Source organism: Sus scrofa, chromosome 9, assembly GCF_054392235.1.
Source record: "Sus scrofa isolate SSC_HxYL_T2T_F1_AM1 chromosome 9, Sscrofa_HxYL_maternal_Yorkshire_Landrace_v2.0, whole genome shotgun sequence".
NCBI classification, from domain to species: Eukaryota; Metazoa; Chordata; class Mammalia; order Artiodactyla; family Suidae; genus Sus; species Sus scrofa.
Window position 1 is genome coordinate 45,869,906 of NC_139391.1, and position 24,182 is coordinate 45,894,087.

Sequence of the window (24,182 nt, forward strand, 5' to 3'; positions counted from 1 at the left end):
GTGTCCTCATGTATCCTAGTCAGATTTTTTCCACTGAGCCACAACAGGAACTTCTGTTTGTCTTTTTGTGACTGTCTTATTTCACTCTATATAATGTCCTCAAGATTCATCCGTATTGTAACATTTCACAGAATTTCCTTCCTTTCCTTAAGGCTGAATAAGTCTATGAGTAGACCACATTTTGGTAATCCATTCATTGGTTGATGGACACTTGTTTGCTTCCATGTTTTGGCTATTATCAATAGTGCTGCCATGAATGTGGGTGTTCAAATATCCCCTTCAGACCCTGCTTTCAATTCTTTTTTTTTTTTTTCCCCTTTTTCAGCCACACCATGACATATGAAAGTTCCCAGGCCAGGGACTGAATCTGAGCTGCAGATGTGCAGACCTACACCACAGCCGTGGCAACATCGGACATATCCTTAACCTGCTGTGCCAGAAAAGGAACTCCCCTAGCTTTCAATTCTTTTGGGTATATATCCAGAGGTGGAATTGCTGAATTGTATGGTGATCCTTTTTTTCTTTCCCCTGGAGGAACCACCAAACTGTTTTCTAAGTGGCTGCACCATTTCACATTCCTGCACAAGGGTTCCAGTTTCTCCACATCATCACCAATACTTGTTATTTCCTATTTTTAAAATAATAGTCATCCTAATCCATATGGCGTGGCATTGTATGTCTTTTGGGGAATCAGCAGTATGGTCAGTTGATACTGGCGTCAGAGCCCACGAGATTTGGTCTTGCCACTTACTAGCTGTGTGACTTTGGACATCACCCCAGTTTCCCCATTCCTAAAATCAGAATTAAACCAGAGAGGTGGTGAGAATTGAATGTGCATAAAGCACTCAGGCTCATAGCACTCAACAAATATAAGTTATTATTATTTCTGCCTCAAAAACTCCAACAATAAACCACATTCTGACTTGCTCAGGCTCCTTTTGGATAGTTAGGAGGGTAAGAGAGAAACTAGATGATTTCTCAAGTTTTGCACCTAGAGGCTTGAGTCTGAGGACTTTCCATAGTCTTCACAGACATTCTTCCTTCCTGCTGTCCCCACTCAACCTGCAGACCTTCTACCTGTGCCCAAAGAAGTGTGCTTGAAATGAGGTTACTCATCTCTGCCAGTTTGTGTTTTCTCAGGGGTGTAGGACGGGAAGAAATCCTGTTGACACAGCTAGGTAAAGCCTGTCACTCAGTCCCTTGCCTATCACCTCTGCAGACCGTTATGCATATTAAAGGAGGGGGGGGCGGCAAATACAAAAGAAAAATAAGCCAGAGAGAGTGAGAGAGGGAACAAATCAGGATGCTTGAGGGAATCCACGTGGTCGCCAATCTGTAACTGATCAGAGCAGCTACACAAGCAAAACCCCCAGCGCCTAACGCTAAATATATTGCAATGGAGAAACCGTCCACAATGGGGTGTCTATGTCCTTAGCAGAGTCCTGGGGCTGCCGTTTAAGAGACTCTCTCCCTACTCTCACCCTTTTTGCACCTAGTAAACCACGCGATGTAACAAGGGAATCTGGTTCAGTGTGTGCGCTGAGTGTGCGCTTTGCAAACCATCTGGGCTCCATCCTGCGCGGTTGGAACCACGATCGATCTGGGACGAGTTGGGGGAGTTGGGGCTTGCCTGTGTCTTCTCCCTTTCTCTGTTCATCTCTAGCCCCCACCCCATCTTACGCTCTGCACAAACGTTTCGCGGGTGGAGGGACTTAGGTTTTCAGCACCAGGAGGCCGTGGACCTTCTCTGAAGGCGTGTAGTGCACCCTCCAGAGGGCCAGAACTGACTGCAACCTGCTCACTACGACCCTCCCTGTCCTCAAATTCGCCGCCCCAGGCTGTAATATTGCATGCCCGGCGCTGTACCGGTGCGGGAGTCCAGAAAGGCTGCGTGACCTTCCAGCGAACTCCACCTCGGCTTGGGGGGGGGCGGGGGGAGGGCCGGATGGAGGCTGCCCGGGGGCCTGCAGGCTGTGTATCGATCCCCCAGTCTCAGCCAACGCAAGTTCTCCCGGTACAAACCCCTCCCTTCCTTCTGTGCTTTCCCAGCCTTGCAGGCTTCTAACGCCTAGCTTGAGGCGCCCTCCCCTCTTTCCCGCAATAAAGTAAACCCGTGGATATTCATCTCCGGCCCTAACCCTCCTCCTTCCCCCTCCCCCCTCCGCCTACTAACCCCGCGCACACAGCTCGCCGCTGGCGGGCCCCTTCCACCCAGTGTATCATAATGCTCAACGCTCTTCTCCTCCCCCTCTCTTAATCAGAAACGTGCTCGCGAACCCCCCTCCCTCTGCGTGCATACATTAGGGTCTGCTTTGCATGCAGCGGCAGGCAGGGAAGGGAGGAAGAAGGGGCGGGGGCGCTTTTGCCCGCCTCTTCCCTCCAGGCCCCGCTAGCCACCCAGCTTCAGCCTCGTTGTAACGCCGCCTCGTTAGCGGAGCACGCCGTGGCCCCCATGCCCGGGCTGGCGAAACACAACGCAACTCTTTGCAAAAGGGCACGAAAGCCAGAGGTTCCTCAGCCCCGAGCGCATAATAGGGCAAGGAGGTGGCGGGAGCTGAATCTCTCCGGGTTTGCGTTTTGGAGAGAGCTCCAGCATGGAAATGGGAGGGGCTTTTTATTTTTTAAAGCGCATTCACTGAGGGCCTTTCTGTTTTGCATAGAGTAAACTGGACAATAATTCTGTCTTGCCTGTAAGCACAATAAGGGCTCTTTTATTCTAGAAGCGTTAAATCCAGGCTAACCATCTCGTATCCATGCCTCGAGGCGGAGAAGGCGCACTCGTCCCCGACCCGGCCGCCGCGTTAGACTGGAGGCTACTCTCCCGGGCGGTTCGATTCCCAGCGCATCCCGGGAACGTGTGTAATCAGCTTCTCGGCTCTTGAGGCTGCGGGCGGCCGGGATCCCTCCGCCTCCATCCTCCCCGTAGCCCTCGCCCCTCCCCCTCTCCCCGGAACCCGCGCTCCGCGTCGGGCTCCTGGGCTTCCTTCCCCCCTCCTTTTCCAGAGCAATGCCGCTCCCGGAGGGCGGGGCATGCAGTTATCCAGGTTGCGGGGCGGGAGGGCGGGCGGCAGGCGGCGGCCCGGGCCTCGGGATGGCGTAGCCGCGGCTCGGCGTTGGCAGCGCGGGCCTGAGCCCGCTATACAGCTTGCTGGGCCGGCTGGCGCGGCCCGGCGCTCGGCATAGCGGCCGCGGGGTGCAGGCGGCCGGGCGGCGCCGAGCGGGCCGGGCAGGTTCCGGGGCCCGCGCCCCCCCCCTCCGCCTCCCCGCCCCCCTGTGTTGTCGCCTCTCCCTCTCGCTGCTTCACTTCACGGGGCGAACATGGCGCACAGCTGTCGGTGGCGCTTCCCCGCCCGACCCGGGACCACCGGGGGCGGCGGCGGCGGGGGGCGCCGGGGCCTAGGGGGCGCCCCGCGGCAACGCGTCCCGGCCCTGCTGCTTCCCCCCGGGCCCCCGGGCGGCGGCGGCGGCCCCGGGGCGCCCCCCTCCCCCCCGGCTGTGGCGGCCGCGGCGGCGGCGGCGGGAAGCGGCGGGGCTGGGGTTCCAGGGGGAGCGGCCGCCGCCTCAGCAGCCTCCTCGTCGTCCGCCTCGTCTTCGTCTTCGTCATCGTCCTCAGCCTCCTCTGGGCCGGCCCTGCTCCGGGTGGGCCCGGGCTTCGACGCGGCGCTGCAGGTCTCGGCCGCCATCGGCACCAACCTGCGCCGGTTCCGGGCCGTGTTTGGGGAGAGCGGCGGGGGAGGCGGCAGCGGAGAGGTAAGGGGGCGAGGAACCCCCAGGTCCGGGGTCTCGACCCTCTGCTGAGCCCCCTCCCCTCCCCCATCCGGGATTGTGGAGCATCCCAATTCGGGGACCATCCTGGGGTCCCTGACCCGGGGCAGATGGCCCTCCCATTTCGGGGCCCCCATATAGGGGTGCGGGCCCCTAGGCGCCCCCACCCCGGGATTCCGACCCATCAGGCCGAGCGCGTTTGCCTCCCACCCTCGTTCCTCTGACCCTTCCCCAAATCCCTTGGCACAGACCCCTCTCCCGGGTTTCCCATCCCGGGACTGAACCCCTCCTCCCTTTCACAGATTACCTCATCCGAGCAAGATTCCTCCCTCCCTCCCTCCTTCCTAGAGACTTGATCCCGCCACATCCCCGCCTCCCTCTCTAGGCAGATGTTTTACTCCTGGGCAGTTTTCCTCTTGGGCATCTCTCTGGTGATGGCCTCATCCAGAGCCACATTCTTCTCCTACCCTTGGGGACCGATGTCCCTTCCAGCACCTTGCTTCCGAAAACCTGATGAACCCTCGCCCAGTCCCCAGGCCAGGTCCCTACACTACCAGCCACTCCCCCTTCCTTCACTTCCACCCTCAACCCCTACCCCCTGCAGATAGATCCTCCCGTCATCCCGCCTTACCCCACCGGGGAAAATCTACTTTCCTCTCCACCTTGCCTCCCTTCACCTCCTTTTCCTTTGAAGGTAACGGTGAGCTCCTCATACAGCAGTGTTCCCCCATCTTAGAGCTGCAGTTTCTAGCCTTTTGGTAGCAGGGGATTACTCTACCTTCACGCCATCCTTTCCCTCCTTTAGAATGAAGGATTAGTGGCATCTTTGAGGGAAAAATAGTCCACTGTCCCCTAGGCGCAGAGAAGAGCAGCTTTCTACCATTTCCCCTGGAGAGGAGGCAGGCTTTCCCTCCAGCTCTGGGGAAGGGGCCCCGTGAGGGGAGGTGTTTGTGGGGGGACCGGGGCAGCATCCTCCCAGGGGAAGCAGCTGCTCTCCTACCCCACCCACTGCGCCTGAGAGCACGCAGTCTCCAGTCCTAGCTCCCTCCCACCCTTCTTTTCTCGGTCATTTCGTTATTGATCCACCTTTTCCTAGGCCAATCCTGGGGCTTGAAAGGGCTGGGGGAAGCAAGGTTGGGGTGAGGAGAGTAGATAAGGGACAGTTTTACTTTAGTGTGGTGGTGGCGGCTGCTTCTGGTTGGGAGAAAGGAGGTTATGAAGCAAAGTTATTCCTTAGAAGGAGCAGTTAGGGTTATTGCTAGGATGCATTTAAGGGGGACTCAAGGTGAATGAAAGGTCTGGAGCTTTGCCCCCTTCCCCATTAGTACTGGGGCAAGAATGGGGATGCTTGGATAGGTATTATTCAGCCCCCTTCGGCCAAAAGGAAAGTTGCCCTGGGAAGGGAAGTTGAGTTCAGGTTCTGCCAGCGGCGTTGCGCATTTGTTTTCCATTGGATGCAGGAGGGGGAGTTTGAATTGTTGGGGAAGGGGGAGAATGGGATGGGGGATGCTAGGAGGAGGAAGAGCAGCTGCTAGGGGCTGAAGAGAAGGGGGGCAGGGGGTTGCTGCTCTGGAGTGCTCTTGATTGAAACAGAAAGGGAAAGATAACAACCAGCCGTTTCCTGCGTGCTCTGCCCGTTGGTGCACACAAAATATCCTGGGCAAACCCCTCGTCCCCTATTGTGCCCCACACCCCTGTAGATCTCCGGAAAGATCCTGGGAAGTGGGCGGGGGAGGAGATCCCAGGGACCCCAGCCTCTTCTTTCAAGGAGTTGGCAATTTTTTAGTTGTTAGTCTTCCTGCCTTCTTTTTTAAATCGTTTCTAAGGCAGCCTGATCAGGAGACTGACAACAACCCGCCTTCTGACAGAGCAAGGAGGACATGATGGGGGCGTGTTCCTTGCTGTGTAGCTAACTGCAGTGTCCCTTTTCCCTGCCTCTCTCTGCTCTCTCTCCACCTCCTTTTCCCAGCCTTCAGAAGGCAGCTGCAGTCAGCAGGGTTGTTTGAGACTATTTATTGGTTGCTGTAGATTATTATTTTTTTTTGAAAGGCCAATTCTGTATTTTTTAAGCTAACAACACAGATCCCATGTAGTTGGAGAACCAAAGGCCTCATACATGACAAAAAGACTGAACCGTTCAGGTTACTTGCATGGAGTTGGTGCTTAAATGTGAGTTGATTTTGCTTTTTTAAAAGATACAGCAGCAAAAAAAATAAAAATAAAAAAATAAAATAAGACTTACTGACATTTCATTTACCTGCTTATTTTCAAAATTGAGATTTGCCTGGTTATATGTAGAATTTTAGCCCCATGTATATTTGAGTATAATAAGAAACTCTCTATTAGGAGAAGTTAGTCTATTTTCAAGGATTTCCTGAGAAGTATTTTCTTCTTGTTTAGCATGCTTATGTATTTTATATTGACGGACCACATTCCAAATATTGTTATCACATATTCAAAAGCGAAGTTTTATGCTGACAGCTTCCAATCATAGCTTTTCAAGAGACTGGTTAGAAAGAGAGCCACCTGGATTCAGGGACCTAATGTCTGGGCACCAGAATATTTTATCTGTTGGTCTTTGACAAATCACCTTTAAAGTTTTAATCAGGTGCTAACATTTTCTTATCCACTGGCATTATTTTGTTTAGCAGTGGTATGTAGTGTAGAGTCTAGCAGGGAATTGCAGTAATTTCAAGTAAGATCATACTAATAGTTTTTTTTTTTTTTCCTTTAAAACTTTTGCCTGAACAATAGTTGCTACTTCATTATGAGAAGAGTGGTCAGCTCCTTACATTAAACTTCACTATTTTTTTCTGAATTAAACTTGAATGAGCTGTTGTTCCATTGGTAAGCCTTTTATGTGGTAGTTTGAGGCAACCTTCATGAGTGCTAACCCATGGTACGGTTTAGTACCAAAACGGTAGTGATTATATCCTTTGACCTGGTAGTTTTCAGTGTGGAAACCAAGCATTTTGTTACAGTCTTACAAATCAATGGTAAAAGTTCCACCCAGGAGGTTTAGGGCTCTCCTGGGCTGACAGAGAATTCTAAAGATTGTTTCTCAGAATTTGCTCACAGATCTATATCAAGTCTTGTCTGGATTCATGAAGAAATGGTTTGTGGTCCACAATGATTCTACCCTCTTTAAATTCTGGTTTGCTTTAAGTGAGCAATGGCTATAATTTCTCCATAACAAAGCGTAAGTTAATACTTATTGAACTACTAAATTAAGGTGGTTGAAAGGTGACAGAACTTCCAGATCAGTTCCCTGTTTTATACTCTTTCAGCTGTAGATTTGTCTTTGCCATAAGTTCGAACCCTTCAGATGGAATAGCTCTCTGAGTAAGAGTTCTTCATGACCAAATCCTGCCAGAATGGGATTATTTTTAAAATATATAAGTGTTGCTGGCCTTCTCTTTGGGCTTTCTGTGTGACAGTTATGAAGCAGAATTTAAAGTTTTATTTGTGCATTGTGAAAAGTCACAGAGGTCTGCTTTTTTACCTTCTCTCCTACGCAGTAGCTGCATCCCATTTTTCTGAGGATTGTCTCAAGTGGTGTTTATGCTACTCTACTCTGCTATCTAAATAAACATAGTACAGCATCCTCTCTGTTGACTAGAATTTGGGCTGTTTTATCATGAACCCCAGAACTGGTCTGTTTATCAGCAAGTAGCCTTCGTTTATTAATTTCATAATCCATTTCCTACCAGCTCATAAAATGTTAAAAGCGAAGTTTCTACCCTGATTATAACATGGCAAACTTTGATTAGACATACATGGAAACTGACTTACAACATTGATATGTATGTATTTGTCTTTATTTGAAATGGCAGTTTAGTTCAAGCGGACTAAGGTGGGCTCTTGGGTTGGGCCTAGGAAAGATGGGGGGTCCTGGAGTGGGAGAGTGTCTGCGACTTTTTTTTTGCGTTTTTTTTTTTGGTGCTCATTGGGCATACATACCAAGAGAGGGGAGTTGCTCCTTCATTGGCTTCACAGCTAATCCTGAGCTGGGCAGAAAGAAAGTTAAGCAGAGAGCACAGTGGACCAGAAGACCCCCTCCGAGTAGAAGAAGTCAGTGGGCAAGGGCTCTCCTTGCATTCATCTTTCTCACTGACCGGTTTGGACTATTGACTTTTAACCTGAAGTTTCTGATTTGTAAAATGAAAAAACTGAGCTAAATGTCAGCTCAGGAATCTTTTCTGCTCCAGTATTCTGATTTCTTTCTATTATATTATTTGCTCAGGTCAGAACTTCTTATTCTGAGTCAGTCAGTGAACCTATTTGGTAATTTTTAATATCAAATTATACATATGCCCATTTTCCTGCCATTATTATTGGGAAGAGAAATTTGAACTTGATGAGGAAGTTTTCATTGTATAGACAAAATGTAAAGACTTACCTGTGTGGGAAAAGTTCTTTGCTGAAGTTGACCAATTTCATTTATAAGAAAAATGAAGATAAAGTTATTTATTTATTTATTTTTTGCTTTTTAGGACCGCAGCTGCGGCATATGGAGGGTCCCAGGCTAGGAGTTGAATCAGAACTACAGCTGCTGGCCTACACCTCAGCCTCAGCAACACGGGATCCAAGCCGAGTCTGCGACCTATACCACAGCTCAAGGCAACTCCTGATCCTTAACCCACTGAGTGAGGCCAGGGATCAAACCCACATCCTCATGGATACTAGTCGGGTTCATTAACCACTGAGCCATGGAGGGAACTCCAAAGATAGTTTTAAGTATAACTCATTATCTAGGGTTTAGAGGTCTTCTTGTTTGGCTAAATTTTTCTTCATGTTTTCAATGTTAAAGATTCCTGACTGACCAAAAGGGAAGTTATTTTCAGTGTAGTTGGTACATTCCTTTAGGCATGTGAGCTTTTAAATGAAAAGAAAAATCCAGTACACTAATGTATTTATAAATCCAAAGTAATGGTACCTGTGTTGCAGGGAGTAGTTGTTAATATGCTCTGAAATGTTCTTTGGTTAGTACTTAGCATCACAAATGCAGTCTCGAGGACTTTTCTTCATCTTTCACTGAAAACCATATCTCTTGTCCCCATCTTTACCTGCCATCTAATTATCTTAAGGCATATGCTCTCATAGGACATCATCATTCACAAAATAGTGATTTATCTTCTGATTGGAAGCAGAGGAAAGATACTCCCACCTTGACTCTGGTCCCATCTCTGCTTACCTGGGGGCTGGCCTTCCTTGGAGCAGTTGTGCAGACTCAGTACCCGTTGTCTTCCTTGCCCTGTGGCTAGAGGGGGGTGGCAGCACTGCTTTGCTTGCTCTGAGGCATAACAGACTGCAGTGTCTCTCTCTTCTTTGGAGACTCACTGTTTTAATTGTAGGTCTCCTAATTAAGATCTCTTTGTGCCTGCCCACATTCCACTAGTGTTGGCACAGAACTTCAGCTTCCTTCTAGCATTTAACTGAAGGCCTTCAGTCAGGCCTTTTGTGAATATCTTGTCTCTTTCCATTCTTCCTCTGCCAAGGTGGAGAGCCCAGCGGCATAGACCTATGACTAAGGGGGAAGCTTTGTGACTGGCACTACTTTAGGAGGCATTTATTCTAGGATTGCTGGGATGGGACCTTCTCTTGTTTGTATATGTTATTTTCAGGAATTATGAAAGATTAAATTACTAATGAGTCTGACATGAGGTACCTACATTTTAATCGGATTCTTAACGTTATAGGCACTAGAAGGAAGGAGAAAGCTAAAGAGTTTACAAAATGTTAAAAAAGTATTTGTTTAGGGGAGTTCCCTTGTGGCACAGTGGATTAAGGATCTGGCGTTGTCACTTATAGCAGCTCAGGTCTCTGCTGTGGCAAGAGTTCTATCCCTGGCTCAGGAACTTCCACATGCCACAGGCGAGGCCCCAGAAAAAGTATTTGTTTAGGTCTTATCTAGACTGGTTTAAAGCTTGATAAATAAAGTCTTATGGAGTAAATCAGGGACTTGGGATTTTTGTGGTTTCGAAGATGATCAGTCAAATGAAATTATTGCTTGTTCCTAAATTGCGTCAGGTTTTAAAACAGACTGAGAGTTAACTTTGAGATTTGAGTTAACTTTTTTTGATTAGAAAAGACTTCAGGAGCATATAGAAATTATTGAGTTAATTAAGAATAATTAATTGTAGCCTCCAGCATTTTTTTGAGACCGTCAGGAGTTGGCTAGGCTTCTAGAGTAGTTTCAGAATAAGGGAAAGTCACTTTTCTGGAAAATGTTGTTTCATTCTAGTTCCCGTTATGTTAGTGCTCAAAATACAGTATGTCCTTAGTGGATCTATCTGTGGCATGCTAGAGGAAATGCAGTCCTAATAAGAACAAGGAATCTTGACTCCTTCACCTGGACCCAGATGGTTTCATTGATCACATCAGTATTAGGCAGACAAAGGGCTGCTTTTTTGTTGTTATTGTCATTTCCTTGGTTGTGAAAAAGGCCTGAAAGAAGGAAGTAAGAGATCTTTATGGCATGCATAAAATAAAGCTGGAGGCCTGTGCTCTTATACCTGAGTGGGTGGTTTTATGGCCTAATTCTCTAATTGCTGGCATTTATGACAGTGTGGATGCAACTGGCCCTGTGGCTGAGGTGGATTATGTTGGGAATAGGGAGAAAAAAGGGGTCCTTTTGTTAGCCTTTTCATTTTCCCCCTCAATAAGTTCTCTGAGAAAGCCCTGAGGAAATACAGACACTTGGATTGAGGGAATGACATCCCATAAAATGGTTCTTTATGTTTTTGAAAAGGATGAGTTGCTTTTCTTGACCTATCCAAAGAAATCCATACCACCACTGTTAAATATTTCAATAAGCTTTGTACCTTGTCGGGTTACACACCAGGGGAAGCCAACCAGGAGGCTGGAGCTGCTGCCGGAGGTTTGCTTTTAAAGACCCAAGACATTTGAAAGAAGAATTTTGTTGTGTGACTTGTAGTTAGTTGTTTTGGATGATACAAATCATCTTGTAGGTTTAGTATGAAACTTCTTAGTGACCAAACTTGGTTTGACTTTTTAGATACTGAATATACTATTCTCATGAGTTTTAGTTTTAAGGAAACAGTTAAAGATATAGTTGGCAGTTTTCTGTGCTGCGTATGAAAATTCCCCTTTCTTTGAAATGAGTAGTTTTTCTATTTGACAAAGAGGCTGAAGGGATTTCCCCAACCCTTCTACCTTTAATTATTACTACAGCAGTGCCTTGTGTGGCACCAGGGAGTAGGGTCTATTCCACTGGCACTTATTTTTGGAGTTGGAGTTTCTTCTATATATTTTATCTATTTTCTTACATTTCTGTTTTTGTGTTTGGTTGGAATGTTTGGATTTAGATATTTTGATGTCTTTCACCGGTAAGAGCTGTGAACCTTCCTCACATTCAGACTGTTTGACAGATGCAACCCTTAAGATCCATGCTTTGCTGAAGCATCATTGTTTCATTCTCATTTTACAGCATCAAAGTAGTTGTGGCTTTCTTCTTGAATTAAGGGAGTAATATTACTTGTGAGTAGTGTTTTTGGAGAAAATATTTTTTCATTAAGCTCTCGTTTGTACTATCTCAGTTCTAAAAACTGGGAAAAGTTAATCACAAATATCTCTCTACACCTAGAGGAATAAATGTCTACACATACTGTTATTCAACTTCTGTCCATCTGTGAGTACTGGCTGATTTTTAGATCAAACACAAACATAAAACATTGTCTCTAGATTATTGCCCTTAATTATAAGCAGTAAACCCATGTGGATAATATCTCTTTAAGCTTAGTTAATGAGGAAATCCTTTTGTAATCTCTCCAGCAAGGATTTTTTATTCGTGCATATATAAATACCTTTACAAAGCAAGGGCAGAATCTCATTATCTAATCTGTAATAGTGTGAGATAGTGTAGCACAGTAATTAAGAGCTATTAAGACCGTGAGCTCTGCATTTAAACTGCCTGGGTTCAAATCTTGGCGCCACCATTTATTAGCTGGATGACCTTGGAAAACTTTCTTAACCTCTGCATGCTTCAGTTTCTTCAGTTTGTAAATTAGTAGTAATTGTGCTTCATAAGATTATTGTGAGGCTTAATTGAAATTATGCATGCAGAGTACTTAGCACTTTGCCTGGTACATAGGAATGCTAATTATTATTAGGACTTAAAGGCCTGGAGTGCTTAATCTTTTTTTTTCCCCACTGAGATAACTGGTTTTTATTACTTTGAGGTCTGCAGTATATGTGCACACTTATATACCTGTTCGAGTGCTATAATCTTTTTTTTTTTTTTTTTTTTTTTTTTTTTATAACTTCAATCTCTTTATTTTGTAGCACAAATAACAACATTTTTTTTTTTTTTTTTGTCTTGTCTAGGGCCGTGCCCGCGGCATACGGAGGTTCCCAGGCTAGGGGTCAAATAGGAGCTACAGCTGCCGGCCTATACCACAGCCACAGCAATGTGGGATCTGAGCCGCATCTGCAGGCTACACCACAGCTCACAGCAACGGTGGATCCTTAACCCACTGAGCGAGGCCAGGGATCGAACCTGAAACCTCATGGTCCCCAGTCGGATTCGTTAACCACTGAGCCACGACGGGAACTCCGAGTGCTATAATCTTGACTTTAGAATGTTCTTGATTTTGGTCTGGGTGTCAAGTTCATCAGTAGGCTAGGTGGAACCAAACTGAAGCTGGTTCCACATTTTAGTAACAGTGGGTACCATTGGTGTCCAAGTATAATATGATTAGAGATAAGGCAAAAAAAGGGAGGAAAAAGAAGACAGTAAACAGGCAGGTGGGTAACCAAGGAAGGCAGTGCCTCTCTGAATTATCAGACCAGGGCAGCTATATTGGGGTTGCTACTCAGGGTCTCTCTAATTGGTGTTCCTTATCTTTTTGAGTATGGATACTTGGTGATCTCCTAAAACAGCTCTGAGGCCCTTTAGGGTTCTTGGCCCCCAGGTTCAGATCCTTTAGTCTATACTTGGTAACTCTTTGACATTTGTTCTCAAGTTTCAGCTTAGGGAGAGCAAGTGTTGGTCTACAGAGATCGATGCAACAAACAAGTTAATTACTGAAGACATGCTAAATTGTAGGTTGGAACTTAACTTGAGAAATAAAAATAACCACATAGGATAGTCAAAAACAATTAAACGTTAATAATAACTAGTAGCTAGTAGAGTATTACCACCTTAAGGAGGAAGAATATAATTCTGTTTTATATCACTTAAAAAAAAAAGGTTTGGGAATTTCCCACGTGGCACAGTGGGTTTAAGGATCGGTGTTGCCGCAGCCGTGATACAGGCTGCAGCTGTGGCTCCGTTTTCAAAAAAAGGGCTGCTGGAATACCTAATACACCATCTTTTTACAGATGAAGAAACCTAGGAACAGACAAGATAAATAGATTTCTTTTGGTCGTATGCTAGTAAGTGGCTGATTCAAACCTATAACTATTTGAAGGTTCATTCATGCTCTCTGCACTGTGCTACCTTCAAGCCCTTTCTCTTATCCCATCCAATCAATTTCTGAGGCTTCTCCATCATACCATTGTAGTGTTTCTTTAATCTGTCCTGGCTTTTCTGTTTTTACCGTCCTACTTTGAATTTCCACTACTTTTGCTTGGATTATAATGGTAATCTCCTGATGAGTCTGTTTGCCTTTGTTTTCACTGGATTCAATGTTGCCAGTGGTTTTCTTAAACACAGATCTGATTTCTGTCACTTTATTCCTAAAACCCTTTGACTTCTCCCTCAGTGTAAAGTAAGATTTAAAATTCCTGACCCTTCATAATCTAGGTGGCCTATATTTCTACATTTTGAGCATTATGTCCTGAACACACATTTTCACTTAATGTTTTCCACAGTCTGTGTGTACCTGGCCTGTATGCCTTTGCTAATCCTCTCCTTTGCCTTAAAGTCTTTCCCACCTTGGCCTACCTCTGACTTACTCATCTTTTTTTTTTTTTTTTTTTTTTTGTCTTTTTGCCATTTCTTGGGCCGCTTCCGCGGCATATGGAGGTTCCCAAGGCTAGGTGTCTAATCGAGCTGTAGTTGCCAGCCTACGCCACAGCCACAGCAATGCAGGATCTGAGCCGCATCTGCAACCTACACCACAGCTCACAGCAACACCGGATTGTTAACCCACTGAGCAAGGGCAGGGATCGAACCCGCAACCTCATGGTTCCTAGTCGGATTCATTAACCACTGAGCCATGACAGGAACTCATCTTACTCATACTTACTCATCTTTGATGGCTCAGTTCAGATCCCCAGATCCCAACTCTTCCATGAAGCTTTCAGATAGCCACTACTAGTTGAAATTCAGTTTCTCCTTTACTGTTCTCTTATTATACTTTATACCTACCTATAAAGAATTTACCCCAGGATACTTTATGTTGTAAATACTTTTGATGTGTTTGTCTTTCCCCCATTAGATTATGATTTCCTCAAGACATGGGCCATTTCTGAGTCATCATTCATGTTTTATAATTGTTTACAAAGGTGGCTTTACATATAGCAGGTAATTGGTGAATGTTTATTTAATTGAAAATTTGGTATACATACAACTTTCCGAAATTCTTTGCAAAAACATATCACATAAGCTGTTACGTTGTTCAAGTGTTTTTTTTGTGTGTTTTTTTTTTTTTTTTTTTTTTGTCTTTTGTCTTTTGAGGGCTGCACCTGAGGCATATGGAGGTTCCTAGGCTAGGGGTCCAATCGGAGCTGTTGCTGCCAGCCTACGCCACAGCCACAGCAACGCCAGTTCCATGCTGCATCTGTGACCTACACCACAGCTCACGCAACGCCGGATCCTTAACCCACTGAGCAAGGCCAGGGATCAAACCCACAACCTCATAGTTCCTAGTCAGATTCGTTTCTGCTGCGCCACAATGGGAACTCTTTTTTTTTTTTTAACATTGTTCAAGATTTTTAACAGGATAATTTGGGAGTTCCTGTTGTGGCTCAGCAGGTTAAGAACCTGACATAGTGTCCATGACGATGTGGGTTCCATCTCTCGCCTTGCTCAGTGGATTAAGGATCCTGTGTGGCTGCAAGATTCGGTGTAGGTTGCTGATGTTGCTCGGATTCCTTGTTGCTGTTGCTATGGTGTAGTTCAGCAGCTGCAGCTCTGATTTGACCCCTAGCTTAGGAACTTCCATATGCCATAGGTGTGGCCCTAAAAAACAAACAGACAAATAAACTGGATAATTTGGAGTAATTTTTAAAAATAGTGGATTTCCCATTGTGGTGCAGTGGAAACGAATCCAGCTAGGAACCATGAGGTTTCAGGTTGGATCCTGGCCTCACTCAGTGGGTTAAGGATCCAGCATTGCCGTGAGCTGTGGTGTAGGTTGCAGATGAGGCTCAGATCCTGCGTTGCTGTGGCTGTGGCGTAGGCCAGCAGCAATAGCTCCGATTAGACCCCTAGCCTGGGAACCTCCATATGCTGTGAGTGTGGCCCTAAAAAGACAAAAAAAAAAAAAAAAAGTAGTAAACTACCTTAAGTTTGGAAGGAGGAAAGTCTAAGAGCCATCAAAGGACATTTTTGTAAAAGGACTGATCAGGGCTCTAAAAGTAATGTTGAGGAATCCTGATGGGAAGGCTGGGAAGGCATCACCTTTTATATAGATAGTGCTGGCGCTGGTCACCCCCTTACTTGAGTGTTGTTTCCATTTCTAGGTTCCTCAACTTAGAAGGGATGAGGAGACCTTGGAGACGGTTCTGAGGAGACTCAAAAGATGATTATATGATTGGAAGTCAGTCCTATGAGGAAAGGTTGGGAGAATGAAAGGTTAGGAGGCAACTTAATAACTCTTCGGAAAAACATGAATGGATCCATTATTAGGAATGGTAACCAGCTGTTTTCTAGCTCCACTGATGCTAAAATAAGAGAAAAGTAGGTTTAAACTGAAGCAAAGCGTAGTTCTATAATATAGAACTTCTTGCTAAAGATGGTTGTCATTATAGTGATTGTGAAAAAGTTACCAAAATTTATGATCCTCTCTGGAGGTGATTTTTTTGTTTGTTTGTTTGTTTGTTTGTTTGTTTTTGGCTGCACCCTCAGCATATAGAAGTTCCTAGGCCAGGAATTGAACTTGTCTAGAGGTGAATTTTAAAGTACAGTCCTACCTGTGTATGTGTAAAACGATCTTTCAAGCTACCTTCTCTTTTTTGGAATCAACAAGTATATTTTTAATCAGATCCTAGAGGGCATGGATCCTGTTTTATACTTTTTAATATTCCCCAAGAGGTCCTAGGGTCTCATTGGCTCTCTAAGAAGTGTTTGATTTGAATTGTCAATTTATGGCAGTAATTAACTTTCAGTAGTAAGCTCCAGAGAAATGTCTTTATGAAATGATTTTATAGTGGTTTTATAGGAGAATAAAAACTTAGTAAATGGGGCTAAGAGAGAAATCTTAAATGTCAAGAGAAACTAGGAAAACAGTAGGTGTGGTCTCAATATAAGAGATAATACTTATAGCTTTTATGTCCATTTTCAGTTGTAGTTGGAAGAGATGTGCTTCAGAATATCCCTTGTTAAGGCTATCACTGCTTGTGGATGCATTATAAGAAGTGTTTTGTAAATCCTTTCCAGTCTAATAAGTTGGCTTCATGTGAATGAGGGTTACAGAGGCCTCTGACCCTTGGCTTTTGAGGCAGTGAGGAGAGCTTGCATCACTCAGAATGAAACCTCTTAAGATATGTTGGGTTGCAAAAAGCATTTCCGGTACAGTCAGAATGAAAACTGTGAATTGGGATTATTCATATAGATTACCAAAAGTCTGGGCAGAGCTGATATTAACACCAGCTCATTTTCCTACTAGCTCTTTGGTTCCGAAACCTTGAGTGGGTTATTGAAGCTTTAGGACGTTGGAATTTAGTACTGGGATTGTGTATAAATTCCTTCTCATAGGTAGATTGGTACTAGGTTTATTTAAGCTTATTTACATATAATGAAGATTTTCTCAGTTTCATATAGTAAATGCTGTCCACTGTTAACCAGACCATCTCATAAAATGACTGGCGTTCAAAGGTGAAACTGGATTGTTGCAAGAATTCTCCAAGTGGTGGCAAAGTGAAGGGCGGCTTGCTTCCCTAAGTGTGAATATGGTGTCATTCGAGAAACTGGAAATTGGAAATATAAGAGAACTATACTTTTCCTCTTTTAATTGCTAGTCATATAGGTATAAATTCAGAAAGAAAGATTGTAAAAACACAATGATTTTCATGATTCTTTATTCTTTTTGAGAGATTTTAATGTTCAAGTAATAAAAAAAAAAAATACCAGGGGCTTTTGTTGTTGTTAGTAAGTTAATGGCACATAATATGGGCTTTTCAGAATGTGATGACAAACTTCCAAATATGACGTAGTCAGAAGAGAGTCAGTATCTTTTCAAGATAGTAAGAACACAAAACTTCCCAATTCATATATTAAACATTAATTCCTCAAAAATATTAGGCCAAAATTGTTTTGGCTGGCTTGGTAGCTTTGTTATCTTGCCAAGGGGAATATTTGCTTTTGTCATCTCATTTCACTTTGCTCCTTCAAAACACTGGCTTTTTGGAGAGATAACTCTATTTACCATTAGAGGAAAGGAAGTTGTGAATTCCTCAGTGTTACTTTAGTTGCTGTTGGTCATTTGACAGCCCAGAAGGAAAGATGCAACCTGACTTTTATACCAAGATCAGAACAATGAGCTGAAGAAAAAAAAATGAAAATTTATAGTAGAGACATGTAGCTGAATAAGCATATAGCTTAAAATGAAGTTATCTACTGAAAGTTGGCATATGGAGTACAAAAGCCTCTTATAATAAAAAGAACCATCTCTGAAAACAAAGTTGGTGTTGTTTGTTTAATTTTCCCAGCCTGTTCAAATGGATCTGGTCATTTTGTGGTACTTTCCCATTGAACAGAGAAGAATAAACCATGTGATTGTGATGATTAACTTAATTTCTACAGCATATCGGCTAAGTGGGCTTATTTCTTCTGCTTCAGCAAGGAGATAAACCAGTTCAGATTTGGAACCTATGAGTCTGGAAAGAGACCCTTCTTGATTTTTGTTTGTTTTTTGTTTTTTAAGATCCCGTGACGTAATTTTGGACATCTCCAAGAATCTGTATAGCTTACTATCTGATGTAGTGTGTTCTTTTTTGCCTTTTTTTTTTTTTTTTTTTTTTTTTTGAGACATTGAGCTTCTTTATGACTGCTACTTTTTCCGGAGCAGGATGGGTGGAGTTCACCTGTCTCATTTGCTTAGTTGTTTTGAGCATCTTTGCTGCCTGCTCTTGTTGACATAGAGTGAAGATGAGGAGATATTACTTCTTTCTCTAATTACAAAGTAGGGAGCATTTGTGTTTTGTAGGTGACAGTTGCTAGGTAGACTTGGATTAAATGTTTGAAAACAACTTCAGTCTTGTGTGGGTGAAAATTTTTACCAACTTTTGTTATTGAAGAACAGTGTATACTGTCTTTGCTCTCTTCAATATTTTGGCTCAATATCAGGCAGAGATCATATTTAAAACAATTTAAATCTCTTCCTGTTATGCATTCAAACAACCACAGTGCCTTTTGATGTACCAATAGCCAGAAAGGATCTGGCCTTGGCCCTGCCCTTGCCAATTTGTTGACAAGAGACTGATGTTCGTTCAGTAACTGCATGTATTTCTCAACTGGTTTGGATTTCAGAAATCATCTTGGCTTAAGAAATTTGTCTTTTGATGTCTGTGTATTTGACTATTCTTGAGTATAATATACTTTTCCCTTCTTGTAAATTCAACAACATTGTTGGGGGTTTTTTTTTGTTTGTTTGTTTGTTTTTGCTTTTTAGGGCCTCACCTGCAGCATACTGAGATTCCTAGGCTGGGGTCGAATCAGAGCCACAGCTGTCAGCCTATACCACGGCCACGGCCATATGGGATCCGAGCCACATCCTCAACCTATGCCACAGCTCAGGGCAAGGTTGGATCCTTAACCCACTGAGCCAGGCCAGGGTTCAAACCTGCATCCTCATGGATACTAGTTGGGTTCTTTAACCGCTGAGCCATAATGGGAACTCCAACAATATTATTGTTAAATTCACTTTTTGGAAATGATTTACAGGTTTCGCTATTTTTTTTTCTTTTACACATGAAGAAAAGCTGCTTGCAAAGAGGCTCATCTTCTCCCTAAATGGCATTCACAGACATAGTAAGCACTCTTCAAAGTAAGAAATGGAGACTGGAAATCTAATCTGTTTTTCAAAGAACATCATTTATGTACCAGGCAGATAACCAAGTGCTGGGGCTTTGGCATTGAACAAATCTCTTCCCTCATGGAACTTACTATCTAATTTTTCTTTATTTAGTTTGGCTTAGCATGAATATAAGTACTAAAATTTTAATACTTTGCAAGATACTTTGTAAACTGGTCATTTGAAGGTGGAAGCTTTCAAAACTAATATTAACAGAATTCTTCCTGGGAGCAATTCTAGTAATAGTCTTCATTTACTGATTTACCAGTTCTCAAGAGTTATATCAGTTGTGATATAAGAATCAAGATACTTAATTTTTAAAAATTATTTAATTATTTTTTTTTTAGGCAAGAAGTAGACTTATGATAGGACGCTTGTGAGAGATGTAAGCGGGCAGGCAAGGAAGCTCTGCCAGAACCAAGATACTTTAAATAGGGAGTTCCCGTTGTGGCTCAGCAGAAACAAATCTGACTAGTATCCATGAGGACGCAGGTTCTATCCCTGGCCTTGCCCAGTGGGTTAAGGATCCGGCATTGCTGTGAGTTGTGGTGTAGGTTGCAAATGCAGCTTGGATCTGGCATTGCTGTGACTGTGGTGTAGGCCGCAGCTGCAGCTGAGATTTGACCCCTAGCCTGGGAACCTCCCTATGCTGCAGGTGCGGCCCTAAAAGAAAAAAAAGACCAAAAAAAAAAAAAAAAGATACTTTAAATATTCCTGGGGTATTTAATAGCTTTTCCCTTCCTGTTGAAAAGGGAACTTAAGCATTAGCACATCCTTTGCTGCCTTCCACTACTGAGGAAGTACCACTTGTACTCTGGATTCCATCCCTTCTCATCTACTCTCAGTTCCTGCAGTTATCCCCTCTCTCTCCTGCATTGGCAATTTCTCTCTCATTCTTATAATCCTTCTTTTAAAAACCCCTTGACCCCACATCCTCTCCCAGCTATCTCTCTCTCTCTCTCTCTTTTTTTTTTTTTTTTTTTTGTCTTTTTGCCATTTCTTGGGCCGCTCCCGCGGCATTTGGAGGTTCCCAGGCTAGGGGTCTAATCGGAGCTAAAGCCGCTGTCCTACGCCAGAGCCACAGCAACTCTGGATCCGAGCCGCGTCTGCGATCTACACCACAGCACACGGCAACACCGGATCCTTAACCCATTGAGCAAGGCCAGGGATTGATGGGAACTCCTCTACTCTCTTTCACAACAGAATTCCTTATAAGTTCTCTGTGTAATTGCAGGTGCCACTTTCTCACCTCTCAGCCCCTCCTTACCCACTGCAATTGGGCTGAAATTGTTCTTATCAAAATCCTCAAGGACCTCCTCTCTCATCAGATTGAATAGATAATTCTCAGTCCTCATCCTATTCAGCCTTGGGGCAGCCTTTGAACGAGCTGACCACTCCCTTCTTGAAACACTCTCTGCTTGGATTCTGTAGTATTACACTCATCTGTTTTTTATTTTTTTTTTTTAACTCTGGTTATTAATTTTCAGTACTCTGTATCATTTCCCCCCTCTGCTTAACTCCTCTGAATGTCAGAGGCACCTAGGAATCTACCAAAGGAACCTTCTTTCTGTGTGCACTCCCCCTAGATGATCTCATTCCAAGCCGAGGACCCCTGAATCTTTGTCTCTCACCCTTGATTATTTCTTAGAATCCCAGACTTGTGTTATCAGTTGCCTGTTTGACATTTCCATTTGTGTAATAACACTAAGCACGGTTAGCATTTATTGAGAGTTCATTGTGGGCCAGGCAGTCCTGAGTGCTTCACAGGTATTATCGCACCTGAACATGACCACCCACCCAGGTAGCCACTACTCTTCCCAGACAAGAACACAGGTGTGCGTGGAAGCACTTGGCTATCTAGTATATACTTCCATGTCCAAAAAATCATGATTGTCACCTTTCTTCTTGTTTCAGAATGACTCTGTCATTTATACAATTACTCAGGCCTGAAATTCAAGAGTTATCCTTATCTCTCTCTATTTAGATCGCAGATGACCCACTGGCAAATTGTGTCTGTACTGCCTCCAAAATACCTTGAGTTCCCGTCGTGGTGCAGTAGTTAACGAATCCGACTAGGAACCATGAGGTTGCGGGTTCGATCCCTGGCCTCGCTCAGTGGGTTAAGGATCCGGCGTTGCCATGAGCTGTGGTGTAGGTCGCAGACATGGCTCGGATCCCGCGTTGCTGTTGTGGCTGTGGCGTAGGCCGGTGGCTACAGCTCCGATTCGACCCCTAGCCTGGGAACCTCCATATGCTGTGAAAGCAGCCCAAGAAATGGCAAAAAGACAAAAAAAAAAACCACCTTAAGTCCAACTTCCTCTCAATAGTTCTCCCACAAAACCCCAGTCTTACCCATTAAAATCTTTTGCCTGGACTATCCCTCATCTCTTTGCTTGTGTTCTTACCTCAACTGAAGTTTGTTCTTCACACAGCAACTGTGTATTGCAAGTTTAAATCAAATCCTCTCCCTTCTCTTTAAACCCCTTGTTGTCTCTCCCTTGACTCCCTTCCCCCCACTGCTTGAATAAACCCAGATTCCTTACCCTATCCAGCAAAGCTGTACATGATCTGGCCTCTGGTCAGGTCTGCTGCCTTAGCCCACTCTCTTCTCTCTCTCTCTTTTTTTTTTTTTTGTCTTTTTGCCTTTGCTAGGGCCGCTCCCGTGGCATATGGAGGTTCCCAGGCTAGGGGTCTAGTCAGAGCTGTAGCCGCTGACCTTCGCCAGAGCCACAAGCAACATGGGATCTGAGCCATGTCTGCAGTCTACACCACAGCTCGCAGCAATGCCGGATCTGTAACCCACTGAGCAAGGCCAGGAATCGAACCTGCAACCTCATGGTCCCTAGTCGGATTCGTTAACCACTGAGCCACTACAGGAACCCCACTCTCCTCATCTTGCTCAATTCTGTTGCACAGCTACACTGGCCTTTTTGTCCAGCTAGAATACTACTCCGCCTATGTCTTTATATATAACTGCCCTTTTCCTCATCATTTATATCTATACCAGGTTTCAACAAGTTTTTTTTCTGCAAGTGGTCTGTGGCAGTGACTTGCCTCTGCTGTTGTGCAGGAGCGGCCAAATAGAGAAACAATGGCATGTAGGGTCATATGCCGATAAAACTGTGTTTATGGTCACCAAAATTTGAATTTCATACAATTTTCATGTGCATGAAATAGTCTTCTTTGGGTTTTTTAACCATTTAAAAATGTTAAAAACCATTCTTAGCTCATGGAACAAAACAGGTGGCAGGCCAGATTTGGCCTCTGGCCCACAGCTTACCAGTCATTGGTAAACCATCACCTTAGAGAAGCCTCCCTGACCACCCTAGCAGAAATAACCCCCACAGCTAACCCCCATCAATCCTTAGTGCCCTCATTTCTTTATTTGTTTATGTTTATTTTCTGTCTCCAGCAGAAGACATGGGGCAGTAATTTTGTCAGTTCTTCACCTGGGTATCTTTAGAGTCTAAAACAGTGCCTGTCAACATTGAATGAATACTTGCTGGAGTGATTGAATGCCAATCACACTTGAATTTTGGCTATCTGGTCTCCCTTTATTCAGTCTTTCCTACTCTGTGTGTTTTGTGTGTGTGTGTGTGTGTAGATTAAACTTCAGAGACAGTTATACCTTTTCTGCACTTGAGACCCAAAGGTAGCTCCTCGTTTATTGGATGACCTTTGAACATACTATCCTAGAAGTAACAAGATTCTGATACTTCATTTGTCTTTGATCTTGGCTCTACTATGGCTACCCCTTTCCATCCAGATCAGTTTTCACCAATCTTTGCATCTGATTTCCCACTTCTCCCCACTACTTCCCCCTCCCATTTATTCTTTTTTAAAAATTATAGTTGACTTACAGTGTTCTGCCCTCCCACTTATTCTTAATCAGCCATTATCTGTGATTTATTTTCTTCAGAGCTGCATTCTTAAAAACTTTTGTAGATTGTGAGCCTCTTTGAGAATCTGAAGAAATCTGCTGTGTCTCTGACATGGCAGATGCCCATATAAGCAAAGTTTTGCCTGTGATTTCAGAGAAATCTTTCGGCTTACTACCTGTAAGCTTGTCTACAACTACAGGCATGCTTAGCCTCTTGCTGTATGGGGAACTCCCTTCCACTGTGCTCTGCCTTCATTCTCTCTCAGTGCCGACCCCTCCCCCATCCCTTTTCCATGTATTACTGGTTTGTTTTTGAGGATTTTCAGTCTATCCCTGACTGCTGTGTTCCCCTTCATCATGTGAGCATACTCATCTCCAAAAGTAATTCTCCAAAGAAGATCTTTCCCTGTGTTGTACCCTTTCCCTCTTTTCCCATAGCCGAGTTTTTTCAAAAGATTAGTCTATACTCACTTCCATTTTTGTCGCTTTGGAATCACACCTCAATCCACTGCACTTTGGCTCCTCCTCTCTCTGAAACTGCATTGAAATTGGCCTTGGTAAGCTCACAAGTGACTTCAGTTTTTTTGGTTTTGGGGGGGCGGTTTGGGGTTTTTTAAGGGCCAAACCCATGGCATATGGAAGCTCCCAGGCTAGGGGTCGAATCAAGGCTATAGCTGCCAGCCCACGCCACAGCTGCAGCAGTGCCAGATCCAAGTCATATCTGCGACCTCGGGCACAGCTGTGGCAATACTGGATCCTTAACTCACTGAGCAAGGCCAGGGATCAAACCCCCATCTTTATGGATACTAATTGGGTTCTTAACCTGCTGAACCACAATGCGAACTCCCATGCCCTCAAAATTTTGATATCCTCTATACAAGTTTCTGTTTTACCTAACTTGACTGTTCTGTACTTCTCCTTGGCCATTCTGTCTCTATCTTTTCCCTTAGCTTCCCTTCCCCTGTAAACGAAGTGCAGGTATTCCTCTGGGATCTGCCTTGGATCCTCCTTTCTCTCAGTGTTCTCTCCCTGGGTGACTGTGTTTATCTGTACAGTTTCAGCATTCATAAATTCATTGAATCAGATGTGTTCTCTCCAGATCATTATATCTTACAACTTGGATAGACATTTCAAATTCAAATGTCTAAGGTGATTTCCCTTCCCATTTAGAAACCTCTTTTCTTTCTTTCTTCCCAGTCTTATATCACCATAAACCTAATCAACATAAGCCCAATACCTGCAAGGCTTTATTGATTCCTTCTTTTGCCTTAACCCTTTATATTAAAACCTTGTTCATTTTGCCTCCTGTTTATGGAATCTGCCCTTTTCCTCAATCC

General features: G+C 44.3%; 2 protein-coding genes across 4 annotated transcripts in view; both read left to right on the forward strand.

Annotated features, from left to right (window-relative positions):
• Positions 1-24,182, forward strand: part of IL10RA (interleukin 10 receptor subunit alpha) — a 926,736-nt gene that overhangs the window by 431,666 nt on the left and 470,888 nt on the right. The gene's annotated exons all lie outside the window — the stretch shown is intronic.
• KMT2A (lysine methyltransferase 2A) overlaps positions 3,286-24,182 on the forward strand; it is an 85,185-nt gene continuing 64,288 nt past the window's right edge. For 2 of the 3 annotated variants that reach the window (XM_084976248.1, XM_084976249.1), the window contains exon 1: positions 3,286-3,750. In XM_084976248.1, the coding sequence (XP_084832374.1) occupies positions 3,319-3,750 (432 nt within the window). In that variant the 5' untranslated portion in view covers positions 3,286-3,318. Of the gene's footprint in view, positions 3,751-5,835; positions 5,935-24,182 lie in introns of all 3 variants that reach the window. The other variant, XM_084976247.1, reaches the window with a different exon arrangement.